The sequence below is a fragment of the Lampetra planeri genome, chromosome 82 (genome assembly GCF_965212315.1).
Source record: "Lampetra planeri chromosome 82, kcLamPlan1.2.h2, whole genome shotgun sequence".
In the NCBI taxonomy this organism is placed as follows: domain Eukaryota; kingdom Metazoa; phylum Chordata; class Hyperoartia; order Petromyzontiformes; family Petromyzontidae; genus Lampetra; species Lampetra planeri.
In genome coordinates, this window is record NC_136186.1 from 4,330,986 (window position 1) to 4,350,734 (window position 19,749).

A 19,749-nucleotide genomic window follows, 5' to 3' on the forward strand; every position below is an offset into this window, starting at 1 on the left:
TTCCTAGTTTCAACCTGCAGAGTAAAAGCGGTCATTATTTGCGGACCTGTGGGTTGGGTAGATCTCTAACTAATATTATCATTTATATGGTGCTTGCTTAATTGCCTCAGCAACTCGGAGTTTGTTATCATCTCATCACAAACACTCAAAGAGCATGCCTATTGGCGTCCTCTGGATTAACACCGTTTGATACTAGGCTCGAAATAAAGCTGTCTTTGGTGTGGACCAATCAGTTTCAAAGACAATGCATATGTTGTGTCCTATGACTAACCACACGGCGATCCGAGGGGAGAGAATTTCACGTAAAAACAGAGGCACGACCCATACATCGAGACTACTGCGAGTTACAGAAGACTATAAGCGACAGAGAGTACTGCGACGGGCAGACTCCGGGACATCGCCTCGAGATCAACAATGGGTGTTGTGTCTCGCAGAGAAGAGAGGCGAAGTGATTGTCGGTGCTGAGTTCGACATGGACCGACAGAGTATCGCTGAGAGTTTTATTCTACATTTATCCTGATGTTTTGAGTCGCTTGCAAAGTCAAGGATTGCGATAAATTGTATTGTACTAAGCTTTCACAGTTGTTCAAGAGGTGTGCAAATAAAATGTACAAGTTTTGAGCGTGAGTTCCAGCTCCCACGAGCAGCTGCGATCGGCAGGCTCCGGGGAACCTGCCCCCGTGACTGGCACATCGTCAACGAGCTGCACCAGCAGAAGCCACGAGTCTATGAAATCAACACAAAGAGTTGACTTACTGCAAGCAGCAAGCTCTGGGGTGAATCAACCAAGGATGAAGAGGCTTGCCGAGTAGCAATAGGTCACCGAGTACGAGCTCGGGGCTGACAGAAGAAGTATCGCTCAAAGTTGTTCTACACTGAGTACCAGCTCCCACGAGCAGCTGCAGCCCGAGAGATAGAGTGACGAGCAACGACGAGCAATCAACTGGGATAAAGGGTGGAAGCCCAAGCATCGACCAAACCAGCATCGCAGAGAACCAGCTGCACGCGCAACCAGGCATCGCCAGAGAGCACGGAGCCGGAGAGAGAGCGCAGCAGCGCCATCGAGCAAGGGTGTCAGCTGCCAGCAGACAAGCGGGGAGCGCTGTCGAGCACCTTCAAAGACAAGCATCGTGCCGACTCAGCTCATCCAGCAGGGGAAATAGCCTGACCAGCCGCCCGTGAGGAAGAGGAGAGCGCCGTGGGTTCAACCCACACACACCGACCAGCACCAGCTGTGAACCAAGACAAGAGTGAGGAACGGCGACCAGCAGACGAGCTGCGGGCGCTATCTGACGACGGAATCATCGCGCACCGCCGATGGCGAGCGTCGTGCCGACTCTTCATCCAGCAGTGGGCAGCAGCTCCAGCTGCCGCCGAGCGAGAGAGAGCGAGGCTGTGTGTATGACCCTCCCCCACACTCACATACTCGCCACGTATCACCCAGCGTCTGCTTGACGCAAAGAATTGATCAGAGACAAAACCACCAAACACACACATACCGCACATACCGGGACTAATAATGAGAAGATTAATGATAAGAGTGCGTCAACTATTAGTTGGTAATGAATAACATTGCTGCCCATTGAGTCACGTGGATACGGTCGTTGAGAAGTATTTTAGTCGTTCTTTTTTTTAATTTTAACTGTGCCTATGAATTCATTGACGAACATTAACGTTTAGAAACTTAAGTTACGAATCCACACACTCACAAGGAGAGTGTTGTGTTGAAATCTTTATTTTGATCACAGAATCTTGCCCGTGAATTTATTGAATCCTTAGCCAATTGATAAGCATTTGCTGAAGCAGGCACACCATTGTTCCAAGACATTTAGTTCATTACATAATCTACAAATGAATTAATTGAGGTATACTTTTGCATTCGGGACATGTTTCTTTATTGTCGTTCGTATGAATATCGTCACATTTATTTTTAAGGACTTTTTCCTATGCTCGCGTTAATCTGAGGAATTAACCGATTGCTCTATTACCCAGTTTAACAACGTAATCATTGAAGGTTAAATGTACGGATCAATGAGGAGCACACCTCCAGGAGTACTGTGTTGACAATTCCAAGCATAAGAGTTCGCATATTAGAGTGTTATGTTTTTGTTTAGAAATTAAAGTTGCTTAACACAGAAGTGCCTGAGTAGTTTCTTTCTAAGTTCATGCATAATGACCTTAATTATAAGAACTGTATCCTTCGGCGAGATCTGAATTCTGAGACCTGATAGAATTACACTAAAACATAATCAGTTAAAGTTAAAGTGAGAATCTTTGTATTATCACAATTAGTAAGAAGACAATGTTTTAACGTACCAGCGGGGGGGGGGGGGGGGGATGGCTTCATGATGATTCAAGCGCAATATACTGGTAGGAACGAAGTGGACCAGACCACCAATAGATTAATGTGTCCGTCCGTCTGTCCGTCCATGTATCAACATCGCCCCCTACTGCAAACACTTGGCATGACCCTGTCCGACAAGATGGCCGCCCGCTCCCCCTGCGATCTGTGAAATAAACAAGATGGCCGTCGCTTCCGGCGCCTCACGGCGAAACTTTAAACTTCGCTTCAAATTTACTTTACTGAAACGCAGCACGTTTTTAAAAAAAAATACTTTACTGAAACGCAGCACGTTTTTTTAACACAGAGACAAGAAACATTTATTAACACAGACGAGATACATTTAATCGCCTTATTTGTGCAAGAAAAGCACGGCGTGAGGCCTAGTGCGGCAGGCTTCGCGAGGCCTAGTGCGGCAGGCTTTGCCAGGCCTACTGCGGAAAAGGCATCGCGAGGCATACTGCAGAGAAGGCTTCGCGAGGCCTACTGCAGGGAAGGCTTCGCGAGGCCTACTGCAGAGAAGGCTTCGCGATGCCTAGTGCAGAAGGCTTCGCTAGGTCTACTGCAGAGAAGGCTTCGCGAGGCCTAGTGCTGCAGGCTTCGCGAGGCCTACTGCAGAGAAGGCATCGCGAGGCCTACTGCAGAGCAGGCTTCGCGAGGCCTACTGCAGAGAAGGCTTCGCGAGGCCTACTGCAGGGAAGGCTTCGCGAGCCCTACTGCAGAGAAGGCTTCGCGAGGCCTAGTGCAGAAGGCTTCGCTAGGTCTACTGCAGAGAAGGCTTCGCGAGGCCTAGTGCGGCAGGCTTCGCGAGGCCTAGTGCGGCAGGCTTCGCGAGGCCTACTGCAGAGAAGGCATCGCGAGGCCTACTGCAGAGAAGGCATCGTGAGGCCTACTGCAGAGAAGGCTTCGCGAGGCCTACTGCAGAGAAGGCTTCGCGAGGCCTACTGCAGAGGCTTCGCGAGGCCTAGTGCAGAAGGCTTCGCTAAGTCTACTGCAGAGAAGGCTTCGCGAGGCCTAGTGCAGCAGGCTTCGCGAGGCCTAGTGCGGCAGGCTTCGCGAGACCTAGTGCGGGAGGCTTCGCGAGGCCTAGTGCAGAAGGTGGTGGTGGGGGGTGGTGGTGGTGGGGTTGGGTGGTGGTGGGGGGTGGTGGGGGGGTGGTGAGGGCTGGTGGGAGGCGTGGTGTTGAGGGGGGTGTTGGGGGCTCTTTAAATCTCACAGCGTTTCTTGTCAAAACAAACACTTTTAATTAACGTTACACTAGAATACAGTAATTTTTTCTTTAACTCCTCTATACCCGGTCGATATCCCTGTACCGGTACTAAGTATTATTCCTACCAGCCCACCCCGCAGGGTCCTGTTATTTGCTGTGCACTTTATTTATATTATTACATTGTAATATGAAATAATTATACAACTCACCATAATGCAGAATCAGTGGGGGCCCTGAGCTTGTTTTCCTGTAACGAGATGGTCCCATCTGGGGGTGATGGGAGACGGTGAGACCCGAAGTGTGTTGCTTATGTCCAGTCTACTCCATAATCTCGTTTTGGTTGCTGTCACTGCAGAAAACCCTGCTTCACAAAGATAGGACGTTGGAAATGGAAGCAGGCTTTTCAGTGCTTTTGTGGCAATCTCAGGATATTCCGCCTTGACTTTAATCCAGAACGTGTCGAGATTTTAAGTCTCAAACATATTTTTAAGGCCACCTTCATTTGCGATCTCAAGCAGTTGATCCTCTTCTAGCACAAAGTCGATTCACCTGGCTTATTCACAAATGGGTCGCGGGTCCATTCCTTCCCAGTTCGGGGGTCTTTTGTGGTTGGGAAGTAATGCTCAAACTCTTTTAAAAGCTGAGATAGGTTGTAATGCACCAGCTGGGAGAAAGGCCCTGGCTCAGTCTCTTTCAAAATCTCTGCTAGTGTTTGAAACATGTCAAAAGTTCCAATGTTCACTCGTCGCCCCCATAATTCCAGTTTTGCTTTGAATTAAGCCACTTTATCTGCCGAATTGAACATAGTTGTCGATCTCCCCTGAAATGACAGATTGAGTACGTTGAGCAGGCTGATACTGGTAGGAATGAAGTGAACCAGCCTAAAATAGATTATATCGTCCGTCCGTCTGATGTCCGATTAGGTGTAGCAACATCGCCCCCTACTGCAAACACTTGGCATGACCCTACAAAAACCTTTAGACTCAGTGAGGCTTTCCTGGCTAAACAAGTGTAACATTCCCTTATAATTCCCTGAGATAGCTTTTAATTAAAACATTTAAATTAATGAGGCTTTCCTGGTTAAACAAGTGTAACATTCCCTTATAATTCCCTGAGATAGCTTTTAATTAAAACATTTAAATTAAAAAACTAACTCACAGCGGCCTAAAGCCTACAGCTAGGCCTAAAGCCTAGAACTAGGCCTCAAACTCTCCCTTCGTATCGTCCTATTAGGTGTAGCAACATCGCCCCCTACTGCAAACACTTGGCAGGACCCTACAAAAACCTTTAGACTCAGTGAGGCTTTCCTGGCTAAATAAGTGTAATAATACATTATGTTTATATTCTTTGGTTATTCGTTCCTACCAGCCCACCCCGCAGGGACCTGTTTGTCACACAAGTGAGCAAGTTTTACGACCCATTCTGTCACTGAAATGTGCTGCCAGTGGTGACTGTTTTTCTAAAAGATATCTCTGGAGTGGCTCTCGCAACTCAAAAACTCTGGCCAGTGATCTACCTTTAGAAAGCCATCTCACTTCTGTGTTTTAGAGATGATGTGTGGTGAGCGCGCTGCGCTACGAACCCGGCGACCCGAGTTCAATTCCCGCTCACGGCCACCACGATTATTTTTATTGGTCCTGGGCTTCCCCTAGGTCGACTCAACCTCAAACGAGTAACTGATGTGGTGTTTGAACATCGCCACTGGGGAGACAAAGGCGGCAGGGCGTGGTGAATCCAAGTCCCGGGCGAAGCCGGGTCGTCAAGCTAGTCTATATATAAAAGGAAAATTTGTGAATGTGTTGTCTGTTCAAAATGTTTAGCGTACTTCCCGACATGCAACAAACTTGAAATTTTCCCTGTGGTACTTTGCAAAATGTACACCATGCAAAAATTATACAAAAAATAAACATTTGTATTTTGGGGGGGGGGGAATGACCATGAAGTGTTTGGCGAGAATCGATATCTGCTGAGCCATTGTGGTATAGATCAAACGGAATAAGCCGATTCTAAATACATTTACAACCTTCGATTCCTTTGCGCTATCTAAAGAATCAAATCTTGACGGGCGAGCCACAAGTTTATTTCCACCGCGCGTTGGGTTTTATTAAAATTTATAAAAAAATATTAAAATTTGTATTTTATGAATAAGATGAAAATCTAATTTTTTTTCATTTGTGTATGTTATGTTTTTAAGTTTTTTGAGAAGTTTTTCAATAAATGTTTCCCCCGGGCAACGCCGGGTGCTTCCCGCTAGTACCTAATAAATTAAACTGAAAATATCAACTGGCGGTTAATTAACATAATTTATTCATAAATGCTATCGCTCGTTCATTGCGACGGCTTCAGCATCCACGCCTCATCTCTGCACATGTGCCCGTCTCATTAACATAATTTATTCAGTTACCTCCGCTCGTTGGGGGAGGGGATTGTGTTCAAGCCCGCCAGTGACGTAATGTCACCGCTTGCTGCCGCGTGACGTCACTTTATATCGTGAAGCTGCTGCACCGCGCGCGCTCTTACAGATCCAAGGTGAGAAGTTAACATCGTGGTGGTTGTTCTTGTCGTGGTGATTGTTGTTGTTTACCCAGGTAGAGCCTCTCTCCGTCTCTCTCTCGTAGGGATATCAATTGAGTCGCAGCGAGTATGGAATCGATGTCCAGGTTGGAACATTACAACGCGGGGCCTAGCCACGCGGGGCCTTGCCTCTTGCCCTCGCCTGATTGCATTTGCTTTATTCCTCTGCTTAAGTTTAATTCGTCTTCATCTGGCTCACCACTTCATGGGACCTCCTTTCCCAGTAGCAACATATAAGAAGAGGTTTTTTCCCCTTTTCTGGCAACTGAGACAGGTGTTAAGATATTCTTGGTTCTTTCGGTAAAGTCACGTCGAAGGGAAATAATAAAGTAATACAATTTATTGCTGTGGATTTCACAGCTGACGATGATTGCTCGTGTTGCAGTCGAAACGTCGTGAGAATTGTTTTATTTTATTTTTTTTCTTCTACGTGACTTTAGGTGTGAAAAACAGCAAGAAATGTTTAGAAAAATGTCTTGCTGTGTTTTTCACACCTGACGATGATTGCTCGTGTTGCAATCGAAACGTCGTGAGAAACTTTAATTGTTTAATATTTTTATTATTTTATTATTTCGCTTCTACTTGATGACTTTACCGAAAGAACCAAGAATATGAATCCCTGCAGTCAGGAAAGCTTCAAATAAAAATTTAGGTGTTAAGATGTTAATGCGCCGAACTGAAACCTTTTGCAAGGAATCGTGTCTGCAGCACGTTCCTTCGGAGTGGGCAGGTAGGAACTTGGTTGGACAGCGCATTCGTGCACGACAGCCAGACAACTCATGCCTGGTGGGCAGTGTGGAACCTGTTGTTCCTACCTGTATAAAAAATAACTTGACTTGAGGCAGCCAGGCAGCCAGCCAGGTAGCCAGCCCCCTTAACTATCGGCCCCTCCCCCTTGCTTAGGCCCCTCCCATTACCCCCCTCCCTTAGGCCCCTCCCCTGACCCTCTTCCCTTAGGCACCTCCCCTCTCCGTACCCGGCAGTAGGTCTCCACCAATCAAAGAGCTGTTTGTAAGGTCTCCACCAATCAAAGAGCTGTGTGTATTATATATTTATTTATGCATGACAGACAGACAATAAATCCCTGGTGGGCAGTGTGGAACATTGTTCCTACCTGTATTAACCACAATATACTCGCGATCAATATGCAAACAAAACACATGCTGTGATAATCTATGCATTGTCTGTGAAACTGATTGGTCCAAACTAGAGAAGGCTTTCTTTCGAGCCTAGTCTCAAACGGTGTTAGACCAGAGTACAGCACCAAAAGGCGTACAGCACAAATACAACACCACCATCAGAACAATGACAGCTCGGGGTGAGCAGCTACATCATGGGACCTCCTTTCCCAGTAGCAAAATATAAGAAGAGGCTTTTCCCCTTTTATCATTTACAGATTTGTACTATTTTTTTGTCTTGGGATATTTTTTGTATACGGTTTCTCCGTGTTTATTTCAATTGGTTGGACCATCTCTAGCTCCACCCACCTACCTTGATGCACCAATCTCAGGCCTATATAAGACCTTGTCTCAGCAGCTTTTTCTCTCACATGAAGACGATTGCTTGTGTTGCGATCGAAACGTCGTGATCTATTATTTTCTATGTAACTTGACTTGACCGAAAGACCCAAATAGTATTAATTCCTTAAGTCACGAAAGCTTTAAATAAATAAATAACTATGTAGTTTGAGAAGCTCCCAATGCACCATTGGGACCTCCTTTGCCAGTAGCAAAATATGATACAGTGATACCTCTGTTCACGAACGCTTCTGTTCACGAACAACTCGGTTCACGAACTCCGCTTCAGTTCACGAACAGGAGCCGCGGCCATTTTAATGCTATTTCCAGGCTGTCACATGGTCGTGACTTCCTGTAGGAAGATCGTGGAGAGAAGAAGAGACACAGAAAGAAGTACTGTGAGTACTGTGAAGACACTTTCAGTGACTTTTTGCTTTTTGGTGTGCTTTTTAGCACATACAGTACTGTACTGTACTACTGTACTGTACAATACTGTACTTACTGTATTGTACAGTTCACCTGTTTGAGTGCTTACTGAAGTCATCTAAACCAAGGTTAGTGTTCTCTCTTTATACATTACTATACTGTACAGTACTAATGTGTATTGTAATTTGTTTCATATTTTTGTGCTTCAAAAACCAAAAAAAAAAGGTCAGAACGGATTAACCGGATTTACATTGAACCCTATGGGAAAATGTGCCTCGGTTCACGACCAATTCGGTTCGCGACCAGAGTCAATTCACGAATTAAGTTCGTGAACTGAGGTATCACTGTAATAGTTTTTTTACCCTTTTATCTGGCAACAAAACTGATACTTTTTTTTACAAGAAGTCATGTTTGCACTGTCCTTGAAATTGATTGGTCCACACCCGAGACAGCTTTTCTTAGCCGAGTCTCACATGGTGTTGGACCAGATGACGCCAAAAGGCGTACAACTCAAAGACAATGCACCATCAGAGTGTGAGAGGTCTGGGTAAGCATTTACACCATTGGAACCTCCTTTGCCAGTAGCAAAATATGATAGTTGTTTTTTTATCCTTTTATCTGGCAACAAAACTGACACCTTTTTTGAGTTGTACGCCTTTTGGCATCATCTGGTCCAGCACCATATTAACTGCCTTGCAGGTATGCTGCAGGGCAGTTAATAGATATTTTCTCTGCAACAACGATGAGGTCGGAAGAGCGACGCCCACATGAATAGGTGGAACGCTGGGTTCCTAAAACCTAGCAAGACAGTGGGGAGCACAGCTGGTTCATCTGACAGCCATCCCTTGACACCTGGATCATTCCCATTACCTGCTGACAAGGAATTCACACTTACATGGCCTTAAATTGCACCTATCATGGCATTAGCACTGGGATAAGGTTACTTGCAATTCGTCATGAATGGTGGATTTTTGTTTATGTATGTTAATGATGCGTGTGAAATGTACGTGTATTTAAGAGTTTATCTTTGTGGGGAGCTGTGGTGCAGTTATTTCACTGCATTATGAACTCAACAATTAGTTTGATTATCACCGACAGCAAACATGATTGATAAGTGAAAGCTGAACTGCTTGTGGGACTCTGCTATGTTGATTGAGCTTAAATTAATTACATGGTGAAGTGAGGAAGCGTCAATACTGAGCAGATGAAGGCGGCCAGGCATGGTTCTGGACACACCACCACTTTTTACCATGCCAGTGTGTGACAGTGTCAAGTTTGTATTTGCAGTAAATTATATTCACTATTGAACATGGAGGTTAAATCAAAACAATCGCTTATTTAGTTTCCCTCTGGAACTTTTTGGAAGAATGGAAACAGGAAAACAGGACCCTGCGGTGTGGGCTGGTAGGAACGAATAACCAAAGATTATAAACATAATGTATTATTACACTTGTTTAGCCAGGAAAGCCCAAATGAGTCTAAATGTTTTTGTAGGGTCCTACCAAGTGTTTGCAGTAGGGGGCGATGTTGCTACACCGAATCGGACGATACAAAGGGAGAGTGTGAGGCCAAGGTCTAGGCTTTAGGCCTAGCTGTAGGCGTTAGGCTGCTGTGAGTTAATTTTTAATTTAAATGTTTTAATTATTTATGTAAAAGCTTTAAATGTAAATGTTTCTATTTAAAAACATCAGGGAATGTAACATTGTTAAACATTAACTCCCTTTCACACACGCGGGGGTACGATACGAAGGGAGAGTTTGAGGCCTATTTCTAGGCTTTAGGCCTAGCTGTAGGCTTTAGGCCGCCGTGAGTTAATTTTAAATTTAAATGTTTTTATTATTTATGTAAAAGCTTTACATTTAAATGTTTCTATTTAAAAGCATCAGGGAATGTAACATTGTTAAACATTAACTCCCTCGCACACACGCGGGGGTACGATACGAAGGGAGAGTTTGAGGCGTAGGTCGAGGCTTTAGGCCTAGCTGTAGGCTTTAGGCCGCTGTGAGTAAAATTTTAATTTAAAAGTTTTAATTAAAAGCTATCTCAAGGAATTATAAGGGAATGTTACACTTGTTTAGCCAGGAAAGCCTCATTAATTTAAATGTTATTATTAAAAGCTATCTGAGGGAATTATAAGGGAATGTTACACTTGTTTAGCCAGGAAAGCGTCACTGAGTCTAAAGGTTTTTGTAGGGTCATGTCAAGTGTTTGCAGTAGGGGGCGATGTTGCTACACGGACGGACGGACGATATAATCTATTGTAGGCTGGTCCACTTCGTTCCTACCAGTATTAACAGCACATATGCTGCTGAAGTTCGATCTGTTCATCCAAGCATTCAAGCAAATCTGAGCCTGGCTTCACACCTCTAAAGTTGCGATTGAACATTTATTTATGCATTTCCGCATAATGCAAATAGTATTATTCCCAACAGCCTTTGCTATGTTAGCTGAAATTTGCTTTGATTAATACTACTTTTGCAGCCAGGCTGCCGAAATTGTGTGCTTGGTGTTTTGGGTTAACATTTATTTTGAAGATACTCGGGCTTCCAGGCATATTTATAACCTTTTGGCCTCTCATTGTGTGTCTTAACAGCCTGTGTGATGAATTGGGGATAATCTTGAATATATTAATAAATATAGACGTGTAAGTCATGTGTGACTGTGTATATATTCATTCCTCTGTGCCTCGATACTGATGAAGATGGTGTGGACATTTTTTCTGTCTGCAGCTGATGCTTCTGATGCTTCCTCTGCAGAATTGGTGTGATGGAGCAAAGGCACTCAGCGCGGCTCGGTAGACAAAGACAACAATGGGACCAGTATGCAAACAGCATGGATTGTACTGGAAATTTTACACAGGACCAGAGATCTCCAATGGGAGAGAAACCCTTCAAGTGCACTGTGTGTGGGAAGGCATTTTCAGATTCATCTGATCTTAAAAAACACCAGAGAACACACACAGGAGAGAAACCCTTCAAGTGCACTGTGTGTGAGAAGGCATTTGCATGGTCATCATGTTTACAGATCCACCAGAGAACACACACAGGAGAGAAACCCTGTATGTGCAGTGTGTGTGGGAAGGCATTTTCAAGTTTATATTATCTTAAAATACACCAGAGAATGCACACAGGAGAGAAACCCTTCAAGTGCAGTGTGTGTGGGAAGGCATTTTCAAGTTTGTCTTATCTTAAAATACACCAGAGATCACACACAGGAGACAAACCCTTCAAGTGCAGCGTGTGTGAGATGGCATTTTCACAGTCATCACATCTTAAAAAGCACCAGAGAACGCACACAGGAGAGAAACCCTTTAAGTGCAGTGTGTGTGGGAAGGCATTTTCATGTTCATATTATCTTAAAATGCACCAGAGAACACACACAGGAGAGAAAGCATTCAAGTGCACTGTGTGTGGGAAGGCATTTTCAAGTTCAAATTATCTTACAATACACCAGAGAACACACACAGGAGAGAAACCCTTCAAGTGCACTCTGTGCGGGAAGGCGTTTGCACGGTCATCACATCTTTATAGACACCAAAGAACACACAGGCATCAGAAGACCCCCAAAGAGTGTAGTCTGAAATCGACTTGTGAAAGTCAAAGTGCTGCAATGAGCCCACCCCTCCTGAAAAAAGAACCAGAAGTAAATTCCAGCTTGGACACTATGAAATGTATCAAGGTGAAATTTGAAGAGGCGACAGTGACCAGCGAAGAAGTGACAGTGAAGAGCGAAGAAGTGAAGGTAAAATGTGAAGATGAACATTCAACTCCAAAATCGGACCTTAACATCAATGGAGGCAACGTGAAACAGGAGGAGAATTCTGACTATGAGGCAGAGCAAGGCAACTCCCAGCAGTTTGTGGAAGTGGAGGTGTGGGTGGACTTCTTAGACAATACAAAGTCAAATGGAGAACCTGTAGATGTGTAAGCTTGAGACAATGAAGCTCCAATAGATTCACATTTGTCACAGGCCTTTAATGAAAAGAACGTGAAGTTGAACACTCCATTCCTAGGTTCAACCTGCAGAGTAAGAGCCGTCAGTATTTGCGGACCTGTGGGTTGGGTAGATCTCTAACTAGGAGCGAGAGCCAATAAGCTCCCAAGCATTCACTATGTTATAATAATATTAGCATTTATATGGTGCTTGCTTAATCACCTCAGCAACTCGGAGTTTTGTATCATCTCATCACAAATACTTAAAGTGCACGCCTTTTGGCGTTCTCTGGATTAACACCGTTTGATACTAGGCTCTAAAGACAGCTGTCTCTGGTGTGGACCAATCAGTTTCAAAGACAATGCATATGTTGTGTCCTATGACTAACCACACGGTGATCCGAGGGGAGAGAAATTCACGTAAAGACAGAGACACGACCCATACATCGAGACTACTGCGAGTTACAGAAGACTACAAGCGACAGAGAGTACTGCGACGGGCAGACTCCGGGGCATGGCCTCGAGATCAACAATGGGTGTTGTCTCGCAGAGAAGAGGGGCGAGGTGATGCTTGGTGCTGAGTTCGACATGGACCGACAGAGTATCGCTGAGAGTTTTATTCTACATTCATCCTGATGTTTTGAGTCTCTTGCAAAGTCAAGGATTGCGATAAGTTTTATTGTACTAAGCTTTCACAGTTGTTTAAGAGGTGTGCGAATACAATTTACAAGTTTTGAGAGTGAGTGCCAGCTCCCACGAGCTGCTGCAGCCCGAGAGATAGAGTGACGAGCAACGACGAGCAATCAACCGGGAGAAAGGGTGGAAGCCCAAGCATCGACCAAGCCAGCATCGCAGAGAACCAGCTGCACACGCAACCAGGCATCGCCAGAGAGCACGGAGCCGGAGAGAGCACAGCAGCGCCACCGAGCAAGGGTGTCAGCTGCCAGCGGACGAGCGGCGAGCGCTGTCGAGCACCTTCAAAGACAAGCGTCGTGCCGACTCAGCTCATCCAGCAGGGGAAAGAGCCTGACCAGCCGCCCGTGAGGAAGAGGAGAGCGCCGTGGGTTCGACCCACACACACCGACCAGCACCAGCTGTGAACCAAGACAAGAGTGAGGAACGGCGACCAGCAGACGAGCTGCGGGCGCTATCTGACGACGGAATCATCGCGCACCGCCGACGGCAAGCGTCGTGCCGACTCTTCATTCAGCAGTGGGCAGCAGCTCCAGCTGCCGCCAAGCGAGAGAGAGCGAGGAAGCTGTGTGTGTGACCCTCCCCCACACATTCTCGCCACGTATCACCCAGCGTCTGCTTGACGCAAAGAATTGATCAAGGAGACAAAACCACCAAACACACATACCAGGACTAATAATGAGAAGAATAATGATAAGAGAGTGTCAACTATTAGCTGATAATGAAGGACATTGCTGCCCATTGAGTCACGTGGATACGGTCGTTCAGAAGTGTTTTAGTCGTTCTTTTTGTTTATTTTAACTGTACCGATGAATTCATTGACGAAACTAAACGTTTATAAACCTATGTTACGAATCCACACACTCACAGGGAGACTTGTGTTGAAATATTTATTTTGATCACAGAATCTTGCCCGCGAATTTATTGTAGCATTAGCCAATTGATAAGGATTTGCTGAAGCAGGCACACTGCCGCACACCATTGTTCCAAGACATTTAGTTAATTGCATAATCTACCAATGAATTCATTGAGGTCTACTTTTGCATTCGGGACATGTTTCTTTATTGCCGTTCGTATGAATATCGTCACATTGATTTTTACGGACTTTTTACTATCGCCGTATATGCTCGCGTTACTCTGAGAAATTAACCGATTGCTCTGTTACCCAGTTTAACAACGTAATCATTGAGGGTTTTAAATATACGGATCAATGAGGAGCACATCTCCAGGAGTACTGTGTTGACAATTCCAAGCACAAGAGTAGGTTTTAATGCACCAGCTGGGAGAAAGGCCCTGGCTCAGTCTCTTTCAAAATCTCTGCTAGTGTTTGAAACATGTCAAAAGTTCCAATGTTCACTTGTCGCCCCCATAATTCCAGTTTGGCTTTGAATGCAGCCACTTTATCTGCCGAATTGAACAGAGTTGTCGATCTCCCTTGAAATGACTCATTGAGTACGTTGACTGGCTTAATATGTCACAAGTGAGCAAGTTTTTCGACCCATTCTGTGTCACTGAAATGTGCTGCCAGTGGTGACTGTTTTTCTAAAAGATGTCTCTGGAGTGGCTCTCGCAACTCAAAAACTCTGGCCAGTGATCTACCTTTAGAAAGCCATCTCACTTCTGTGTTTTAGAGATGATGTGTGGTGAGCGCGCTGCGCTACGAACCCGGCGATCCGAGTTCGGTTCCCGCTCACGGCCACCACGATTATTTTTACTGGTCCTGGGCTTCCCCTAGGTCGACTCAGCCTCAAACGAGTAACTGATGTGGTGTGTGAACATCGCCACTGGGGAGACAAAGGCGGCCGGGCGTGGTGAATCCAAGTCCCGGGCGAAGCCGGGGAAGTCAAGCTAGTCTTCAATATATGAAAGGAAAATTTGTGAATGTGTTGTCTGTTCAAAATGTTTAGCTGTACTTCCCAACATGCAACAAACTTGAAATTTGCCATGTGGGTACTTTGCAAAATGTACACCATGAAAAAATAATAAAAAAATAAACTTTTGTATTTTGGGGGGGGGGGGGAATGACCATGAAGTGTGTGGCGAGAATCGATATCTGCTGAGCGTTTGTGGTATCGATTAAAAGGGAATAGGTCGATTCTAAATAAATCTACAACCTTCGATTGCTTTGCGCGATCTAAAGAATCGAATTTTGACGCGCGAGCGTAAGTTTATTTTCCATCGCGCGTTGGGATTTATTTACATTTTATTAAAAAAATTATTCATAAGAATAAGAAAAAAAAATTCATTTGTATATGTTATGTTTTTAATTTTCTTGAGAAGTTTTTCACTACATTCTTCCTCCAGGCCAGGGGTCGGCAACTAAAATAACAAGAAGAGCCATTTCTTTCCAATTCGGTACAAAATTCAGTATTTCAAGAGCCGCAATGCATCTGAGTACATACTGTACATACGTACATATCGTCAAGAAGCAGCCCGTAAAGAGCCGCATGCGGCTCCGGAGCCGTAGGTTGCCGACCCCTGCTCCAGGCAGTACCTAATAAATGAAACAAACTATCAACTGGCGGTTAATTTACATAATTTATTCATAAATGCTGTCGCTAGTTCATTGTGACTGGTTCAGCATCCACGCCTCATCACTGGACATGAGCCCGTCTCATTAACATAATTTATTCAGTTACACTGCCGCTCGTTGGGGGAGGGGATTGTGTTGAACACCGCAAGTGACGTCAAGTCGCTTCCTGCTGCCGCATGACGTCACGAGCTGCTACACCGGGCTCGCTCTCACAGATCCGAGGTGAGAAGCTAACATCGTGGGTGTTGTCGTGGTGGTTGTTGTTGTTTACCCAGGTAGAGCCTCTCTCCGTCTCTCTCTCGTAGGGATATCAATTGAGTAGCTGCGAGTATGGAATCGATGTCCAGGTTGGAACATTACAACGCGGGGTCTAGCCACGCGGGGCCTTGCCGCCTGCTCTCGCCTGATTGCATTTGCTTTAATTCTCTGCTTAAGTTTAATTCGTCTTCATCTGGCTCACTACTTCATGGGACCTCCTTTGCCAGTAGCAAAATATAAGAAGAGGTTTTTTCCCCTTTTTTGGCAACAAAACAGGTGTTAAGATATTATTGGTTCTTTCGGTAAAGTCACATAGAAGGGACATAATAAAGTAATACAATTTCTTTCCGTGTTTTTCACACCCGAAGATGATTGCTCGTGTTGCAGTCAAAACGTGATAATTTTTTATTCTGTTTTTCTTCTACGTGACGGTGTGAAAAACAGCAAGAATTTTTTTTAATTGTATAAAATTTTCTTGCTGTGTTTTTCACACCTGATTGCTTGTGTTGCAGTTGAAACGTCGTGAGAATTTTTATTTATTTTATTTTTCTTCTACGTGACTAGGTGTGAAAAACAGCAAGAAAATTTTTCTAAATTTTGGAAAATTGTCTTGCTGTGTTTTTCACAGCTGACGATGATTGCTCGTGTTGCAGTCGAAACGTCGTGACATGTTTTCTTTTTTTATTTTATTGTTTTTCTTTTACGTGACTTGAGGTGTGAAAAACAGCAAGACATTTTTTGAAAATTTTGGATTATTTTCTTGGTGTGTTTATCACACATGACGATGATTGCTCGTATTGCAGTCGAAACGTGAGAATTTTTATGTTATTTTTTATTTTATTGTTTTTCTTCTACGTAACTTTAGGTGTGAAAAACAGTAAGAAATTTTTGGAAAATTTTATTGCCGTGTTTTTCACACCCGACGATGATTGCTCGTGTTGCAGTCGAAACGTCGTGGGAATTTTTATTTTATCTTTTATTTTATTGTTTTTCTTCTACGTGACTTTAGGTGTGAAAAACAGCAAGAAATTTTTGGAAAATTTTCTTAACGTGTTTTTCACACCCGACGATGATTGCTCGTGTTGCAGTGGAAACGTCGTGAGAAATGTTTTTATTTTATTGTTTTTCTTCAACGTGACTTTCGGTGTGAAAAACAGCCAGAAAATGTATGAAAATTTAGGAAAAATTTCTTGCTTTGTTTTTCACATTTGACGATGATTGCTCGTGTTGCAATCGAAACGTGAGAAATTTTAATCGTTTCATATTTTATTATTTCCCTTCTACTTGATGACTTTACCGAAAGAATCAAGAATATGAATCCCTGCAGTCACGAAAGCTTGAAATAAAAATGTAGGTGTTAAGATGTTTAAACGCCGACCTGAAACCTTTTGCAAGCAATCGCGTCTGTATTAACCACAATATACTCGCGATCAATATGCAAACAAAACACATGCTGTGATAATCTGTGCATTGTCTGTGAAACTGATTGGTCCACACCAGAGACGGCTTTCTTTCGAGCCTAGTTTCAAACGGTGTTAGACCAGAGGACAGCGCCAAAAGGCGTACACAGCACAAAGACAACGCCACCATCAGAACAATGACGGCTCAGGGTGAGCAGCTACATCATGGGACCTCTCCTTTCCCAGTAGCAAAATATAAGAAGAGGCTTTTCCCCTTTTATCATTTACAGATTTGTACAATTCTTTTTGTCTTGGGATATTTTTTGTATACGGTTTCTCTGTTTATTTCAATTGGTTGGACCATCTCTAGCTCCACCCACCTACCTTGATGCACCCATCTCAGGCCTATATAAGACCTTGTCTCAGCAGCTTTTTCTCTCACCTGAAGACGATTGCTTGTGTTGCAATCGAAACGTCGTGATCTATTTTCTATGTACGCGACTTGACCGAAAGACCCAAAGAGTATAATTCCTGCAGTCACGAAAGCTTTAAATCAATAAATAACTACGTAGTTTGAGGAGCTCCCAATGCACCATTGGAACCTCCTTTGCCAGTAGCAAAATATGATAATTGTTTTTTTACCCTTTTATCTGGCAACAAAACTGACACCTTTTTTTACGAGGAGTCATGTTTGCATTGACCACAATACCTGCGGTCAGAATGCAAACAAAAACACAACTCTGATAATGTATGCACTGTCCTTGAAATTGATTGGGCCACACCCGAGACAGCTTTTCTTAGAGCCTAGTCTCACATGGTGTTGGACCAGATGACACCAAAAGGCGTACAACTCAAAGACAATGTACCATCAGAGTATGAGAGCTCGTGGTACGCATTTACACCATTGGAACCTCCTTTGCCAGTAGCAAAATATCATAATTGTTTTTTTTACCCTTTTATCTGGAAACAAAATTGACACCTGAGACCATCCTTCTCCCTGCTATGCTGGAATCGCACCCGCCTCTCACCCTTCATCCTGCGGATGTTTGACGCACAGGATTGCACCACTTGGCCATCACGCGGCCACCAGGCGCTTGTTGGTGAACACAACCCCTGGGCCTGGCTCAAGGGCTGATATCAATATAGAATGTATGTAAGGATGCCCCCCAATAGACTCCCCCTGGAACTCTACCAGACACGTCCCACTGGGTTGAAGACCCCAGGGCTGGCCCAGGACATGCTGGCGGGACTATGTCACTCGGCTGGCCTGGGAAGGCTTGGGAATTCCCCAGGATGAGCTAGAGTCTGTCGCCAGGGAAAGGGAGGCCTGGACTGCCCTTCTCAGCATGTTGCCACTGCGACCCTCACCAGGACAAGCATTTTTAGAAACTAACGAATAAAGCTGTGATTCTTCTTGGCTACAGATATTACTCTGTGGATTCAGAATATGAACTGATTTAAATTACCATCTCTGCTGGCTTATACAATGAAGGCTGTCCTGCCTATGATTCATCCTCTATCCAAGCAGACTTATTTTGTATTAGAAACTTACAGATCCTGAAGATATCAATATAGAATATCATCTTGAGTCTCTTTGGCAGGCGTGGCTGCATTGGTTCGGTCATGAATCCCGCATTCCCAGACACTGCATGCTCAAGCATCTTTTGTTTGTCCAGATATTAGGGGCTGAACAGACATGGCATTGGCTAGAGAAGAGATTGGAGGATATGAAGGTGATCGGACCTGCCGATGACTGGTGCTGGCAGTGTCAAGATTGGCGTCTGTGGAGGAGGTCCGTGAGGTATGCTGCAGGGCAGTTAATATATATTTTCTCTGCAACAACGATGAGGTCGGAAGAGCAACGCCCACATGAATAGGTGGAACGCTGGGTTCCTAAAACCCAGCAAGACAGTGGGGAGCACATCTGGTTCATCTGTCAGTCATCCCTTGACACCTGGATCATTACCTGCTGACAAGGAATCCGCACTTACATGGCCTTAAATTGCACCTATCATGGCATTAGCACTGGGATAAGGTTACTTGAAATTCGTCATGAATGGTGGATATTTGTTTATATATGTTAATGATGCATATGAAATGTATGTGTATTTCAGAGTTTATCTTCGTGGGGAGCTGTGGTGCAGTTATTTCACTGCATTATGATTAGTTTGATTATCACCGACAGCAAACATGATTGATAAGTGAAAGCTGAACTGCTTGTGGGCCTCTGCTATATTTATTGATCTTAAATTAATTACATGGTGAAGTGAGGAAGCAGCAATACTGAGCAGATGAAGGCGGCTAGGCATGGTTCTGGACACAACCACTTTTTACCATGCCAGTGTGTGACAGTGTCAAGTTTGTATTTGCAGTAAATAATATTAACTATTGAACATGGAGGTAAAATCAAAACAATCGTTTATTTTAGTTCCCCTCTGGAACTTTTTGGAAGAATGGAAACAGGAAATTAACAGCACATATGCTGCTGAAGTTATATCTGTTTATCCAAGCATTCAAGCAAATCTGAGCCTGGCTTCACACCTCTAAAGTTGAGATTGAAAATTTATTGATGCATTTCTGCATAATACAAATAGTATTATTCCCAACAGCCTTTGCTATGTTAGCTGAAATTTGCTTTTATAAATACTACTTTTGCAGCCAGGCAGCCGAAATTGTGTGCTTGGTGTTTTGGGTTAACATTTATTTTGAAGATACTAGTGCTTCCAGGCATATTTATAACCATTTGCCCTCTCATTGTGTGCTTTAACAGCCCGTGTGATGAATTGGGGATAATCTTGAATATGTGGATAAATATAGACGTGTATGTCATGTGTGACTGTGTATATATTGATTCCTCTGGGCCTC

At 44.1% G+C, this 19,749-nt stretch overlaps 1 protein-coding gene across 1 annotated transcript in view; it reads left to right on the forward strand.

Annotated features, from left to right (window-relative positions):
• Positions 1 to 19,749, forward strand: part of LOC144738394 (uncharacterized) — a 53,806-nt gene that overhangs the window by 5,428 nt on the left and 28,629 nt on the right. Inside the window, 3 exon segments of the mRNA XM_078621429.1 lie at positions 10,814 to 11,992; positions 15,416 to 15,448; positions 18,561 to 18,685. Coding sequence (XP_078477555.1) covers positions 10,814 to 11,992; positions 15,416 to 15,448; positions 18,561 to 18,685 — 1,337 coding nt within the window.